This window comes from Carex rostrata, chromosome 1 (genome assembly GCF_964058835.1).
Source record: "Carex rostrata chromosome 1, lpCarRost1.2, whole genome shotgun sequence".
Taxonomy (NCBI): domain Eukaryota; kingdom Viridiplantae; phylum Streptophyta; class Magnoliopsida; order Poales; family Cyperaceae; genus Carex; species Carex rostrata.
In genome coordinates, this window is record NC_135918.1 from 11,330,897 (window position 1) to 11,335,899 (window position 5,003).

At 36.9% G+C, this 5,003-nt stretch overlaps 2 protein-coding genes across 2 annotated transcripts; both read left to right on the plus strand.

Annotated features, from left to right (window-relative positions):
• Nucleotides 1-375: 375 nt before the first annotated feature.
• LOC144558181 (uncharacterized) lies at nucleotides 376-1,485 on the plus strand. Its single transcript, XM_078306986.1, has one exon. The coding sequence runs from the start codon at nucleotides 376-378 to the stop codon at nucleotides 1,483-1,485; it is 1,110 nt and encodes a 369-aa protein (XP_078163112.1).
• A 334-nt stretch (nucleotides 1,486-1,819) lies between these two features.
• LOC144566243 (serpin-ZXA-like) lies at nucleotides 1,820-4,582 on the plus strand. The gene is made up of 2 exons (XM_078316219.1): nucleotides 1,820-2,416; nucleotides 3,606-4,582. Exons 1-2 carry the CDS (start codon nucleotides 1,868-1,870, stop codon nucleotides 4,395-4,397), a joined length of 1,341 nt encoding a protein of 446 aa, XP_078172345.1. The 5' UTR covers nucleotides 1,820-1,867; the 3' UTR covers nucleotides 4,398-4,582.
• Nucleotides 4,583-5,003: the final 421 nt, after the last annotated feature.

Below are 5,003 nucleotides of genomic sequence, written 5' to 3' on the forward strand. Positions count from 1 at the left end.
GGACAACCAATATGCACCCACAATTAGCATTAATGGCCTTTGGCCTCCTGATTGAACTCTCTTTTACAAGTCTTTACTACACTTTCTATTAGAGAATTTCAAACGGTTAACAGTTGATCAAGTCAAATTAAGAAGGCAAATGTAAATGGGTGTCTTAACGTCAGAAGTTAGTTATATTAATTGTAAACGGTAAACCTTGCTTATAATTAAATACAGATACCTGTATTAAAGACAATCAAGAATCGAAATACAACAAAAGGTACAAGCTCTTAAACCCCCGCGAAAACAGAACCAATCCGAAACCCACTAATCCAAGATAGAGCAATATGGTTGCCAGCAAAAACAGGGAACTATACGGTCAAAGAGGGGTACAGCATGCTAGTGGGAATTATGCAGTGGGATCCGAAATATGAAGAGAGTAAGTTAAAAGTATTACAAGGCCTCTGGAAATGGAAAGGAATTATTCCTAAGATTAGAACCTTTCTGTGGAGAGCGCTGCAAGGGGGGTTAGCAACAACACATGAGCTCTCAAGAAGGATAAGAAGAATACAACCAGCTTGCCCAAGATGCGGACTTGAAAATGAGTACACAATGCACATGCTATTTTTCTGTCCAGCATCAAGGGCAATATGGTTTGCATCACGAATTTCTTTACGAGTGGGAGAATTGCCAATGAATTTTGAGGAGACACTATTGAAAATGACTGCAATTCTAGATGAGACACAAATGGCATATTTCTGTAATGTGCTATGGATGTTGTGGAAGGTTAGAAATGATGAAATTTTCAATGGCAAGAAACCCAATATCAGAGAAGTACTGGCAAAACTTCTACTGGTAACAAGTGGGGAACAAGAGCAACAACAGAGGCCAAGGGATCTATTAGTGGTAGAGGCTGTTAATATACCAACAAATGGACGTGTTATACTGGTTGATGGGTCGTGGGATAAGGTGCATGGGTCCGGAAAAAGCATGTCAGTATATAATAGGAGAGGTGACCTAGTTTACATACAGTATGACAAAGGAGAGGAATTTGATCCTTTTCATACTGAAACTGAGGCAATGCTGATGGCGATACAATATGCCTTGGAGGCAAGATGCGAAGGTACCTTCTACATTTTCACAGATTGCCAACTACTGATTAAGGCAATTCAGGAAGGGGACATTACAAAAATTCCCTCTTGGAGAGCAGCAGAATCAGTAGTGAAGTGCATCAATGGGCACCAAATTAATCCAAGCAGGATACTGGTACAGCATATCAAGAGAGAGGCGGTCAAAACTTCACACAACATGGCGAATTGGGCAAGGAAAACAGGAAGATCAGGAAAAGGCACACCACTGCAATGTTTCCTACCACAAACGGAAATTGAACACAACCTTAATCGGGTTTTTTTCAGATTGGAAGGAGAGGCAGGAGAAAGGGAAAGAATGGGAAGAGCAGGTCTTGCCGCTGTTGCTGGTTGTCGCTCAAATCTGGTGCAAAAGTGAAATTAGGGAGATAGAGGGGGTCTTGTCGCTGTTAGAGGGCTTGCAGCTTTACTTGTTGCCGCTTTATAGGTCTTGCCGCTGTTACTGGTAAGAAAATTAGACCTGTCAGAGGAAAAATGAAACTTACAACGGAGCCCCTGAACTTACACTATTTGCACAAATGAGAAGGGAGCAGGGAGTTAGCGGTTTGGAGTATTTTAAGTTAGTTGCTATGTTTGACTTTAAGTTTGAAAAAAGGCTTAACCTTTTCTTAGATGTAGAAGTTACTTTTTAATATTTTAGGACCGTGTAACAGTTCAGTTTTTAATAAAATCTGCCTAAGTGGGCTTATGCTCAAAAAAGAAAAAGAAAACAGAACCAAATCTGCTGCAATTCTATTTCTATGAGAATAACAAGATCATGTTTTCTCTGTATCCCTCTCCTGCTTTTTTTGTCTCTCCTTCTCTCTTTCTCTCTCTCGTCTCAAACAGGATTGCTGCGGATTTTCTTCCCGCAATGGCCTGACTGCCTTCTCGCTGTGCAAAGATGCCCTCAAATAATGGATTTGAGGGCATCGTTCGGGAACCAGACAGCCTTCTCGTTGAACCTGGCTCACCACGTCAGCTCTAGCATCGCTAATGAGTCCAACCTTGTCTTCTCCCCCCTCTCTCTCCATGTGGCTCTCAGCCTCGTTGCCATGGGAGCAAAGGGCCCCACGCTCTATCAGCTCCTCTCCTTTCTCCGGTCTGGTTCATCCTCATCGGATCTGATCAAGCTGTCGTCTCAGATCGTGGAGCTTGTGTTGATGGATGGGTCAGATTTGGGTGGACCCCATCTGGCATTTGCTAATGGAGTCTGGTTCGATCAGTCTATGTCTCTGAAGGAAGATTTTAAGAAGACTGTCACCGGTGCATTTAAGGCTGAAACCAGATCTCTTGATTTCCAGAAAAAGGTAACCTTTCATTTATTATGGACTAGCTTGGAAAATATTATCAAGCTGGCTAAATATTCAGTAAGTATCCGCCATCTAAATATGTGTACTAGAAGCAACTTCTCAGTTCTCACTGCCACCAAAACTAGGGTAAAATACTCTGGATTATATTTCCAATCTAAACTGGGTTGCTGATTTGATTTCCTTTGCTCCTTGTACGAAAACTTTAGTTTTCTGCCATACTAGATTGACTTTATTTCAGAGAGAATACATGCACAACAAAAATTTGGATTATGATCTCCACACCTTTTTTTTTTTCTATTAACACAATATTATTAAAATATTTTAATATGTGGACAACTTTATCCTTCGTTAATTTTTTTTAAACAACTATTATTTCATATATATTATCATATAATTTTCTTTCTTTAAAAGTTTTATTTATGAAATGTGTTATTTTGTTTAAAATTTATTTCTATCTCATACCTTATTATATGATTTTCTTATCTTAAAAATTTGATTTATAGAATTAATAAATATTCTATCGTATTCACTATTTATATTTCATCACATCTTTAAAATTCTCAAAGATAATACAAAAGTGAACGATTTTATTATATTATGAAGAAAATATTAACATTAATTGTATATTTCAATTATTTTACACAGCTCCACAGATTTTATTGACAAACTACTAATTAACATTTTTATCTTAATTTTTTCAAAACTCCCATAAGATCAAAATGACACGATTAGTTTTATAAATTAAACGTGAATTGCTCATTAAAAAAACATACTGAGTACGAATTATCATGAATAATTTTGACAGTCAACTTATAATTTAAAATATGAAAATAACAATATTACCTAACACTACAATAAAAAAATACATCGATGAAGTTTTATTCCTTATATGTTTCTTGTTACGCAAAATATTGAGTCCAAACTTTTCATACATATATATGCAATGCACAATAAAAAAAAAATTATTTAAAAATTATAGAAATCAAGTAATCAATTAATAATCACATGTATATTTCCTTTTATTCATAAATTGCCGGTAGCCGTAGGCCTAATAATCACAGTATTAATTACATCATGAAAAAATATGACAGCATGAAAGATATTTAATGAGGATTAAAATGATCCGTACATTTACTTGATTATATTTTGATAACTTTTTTTGCATTTTCATGGGTTTTATCACAAGGCGTCGGAAGCTGCTTCTGAAGTAAACACATGGGTCGAGAGCGCAACAGCCGGGCTCATAAAAAACCTCCTTGAACCTGATTCAGTGGACCAAGACACCCGACTCATCCTGAGCAATGCCCTCTACTTCAAGGGTGCATGGTCTGAGAAATTTGACCCGGCAAAAACCAAAGAAGCTGAGTTCCACCTACTCGATGGGACCACAGTTCAAGCGCCCTTCTTATCAAGTACCAAAAAGCAATTTTTCTCTTCATATGACAATTTCTCAGTACTCAAATTACTGTACCACCAAGGAGATGATAAGAGGCAATTTTCAATGTATGTTTTCTTACCTAAATCTAAAGATGGTATTTGGAGCTTAACTGAGAAAATTGGTTCTGAAACCCATTTTCTGGATCGACACATACCCCATAACAAGGTCAAGCTTGACAAATTCAAGTTGCCGAAATTCAAGATCTCTTTTGGGTTTGAAAGTAAAAAGGTCTTAAAAGGGCTGGGTTTGGAGTTGCCATTTTCTGAAACCTGCCAGGATCTGACAGAGATGGTTGTAGATACATCAGTAGGTGAGGATCTGTATGTAGGTTCAGTTTTTCACAAGGCATTTGTGGAGGTCAATGAAGAAGGGACTGAGGCAGCTGCGGCAACTGCTGTTCAAATTGTAGGAATGTCAGCATATATTGGAGGGGTCACAGAATTTGTTGCTGATCACCCATTTGTGTTCGTCATAAGAGAAGAAATAACTGGAGTTGTTCTATTTGTGGGCCGTGTGCTTAATCCATTGTTAGAGGAGTGAGAAATCCAAGAATCTCTGCCTTTCTTTTTCTTTTGATGGTTTGTAAGATAAAGTTTCCAAATTATGGTTGTTTCTTAGATTAATTAGTTTATTGTGTTTTGAGATTATTGAAATGATAGACTCTTTAGAGGTGGTTGTGTTTATTAAATTTCAAAATGTAGCAGTTCTAAATCTTTGCATGTGTCTTTCCTTTGTTTTCCCTCTTTCTTTCTCCATTTTCTCTGTTTTTTTTTTAGTAAGAATAGGAGTTGTGATCCTATTTTATTAATTGCAATTGGGTACATTGTTTTTTGGAGTTTAGAGAGGTAACCCCGTGGTGTATTTACATGTGGAGTGTGGAGGAAAAAAAAGAAAGAATAAAACAACAACAAAAATAAATAAATAAAACAAATAGACAAACATGTCTCCTCGTCAGCACAACATTTCTCCTCTGTTTGCTAAATTCCATTGAATGTTCACCTTTTTTGTCAGGTCATCGATCGTTTTGCAACGGTCTCTAAATATTATTGTTCATCTCTCTCGCCACAATATAAATATTGCTGTCAGCAACAACTCTCTAAATTTTCGTGTTTTTGTTTCGTGGAGCAGAAAATCTTCACAGTTCAG

Excerpts from the sequence above, each read along its gene's own strand:
- LOC144566243 (XM_078316219.1), top strand. The coding sequence starts at position 1,868 with ATGAGAATAACAAGATCATGTTTTCTCTGTATCCCTCTCCTGCTTTTT. Across the intron at positions 2,417-3,605 it reads CTCTTGATTTCCAGAAAAAG|GCGTCGGAAGCTGCTTCTGA; the intron begins GTAACCTTTCAT and ends TTTTATCACAAG.
- LOC144558181 (XM_078306986.1), top strand. The coding sequence starts at position 376 with ATGCTAGTGGGAATTATGCAGTGGGATCCGAAATATGAAGAGAGTAAG.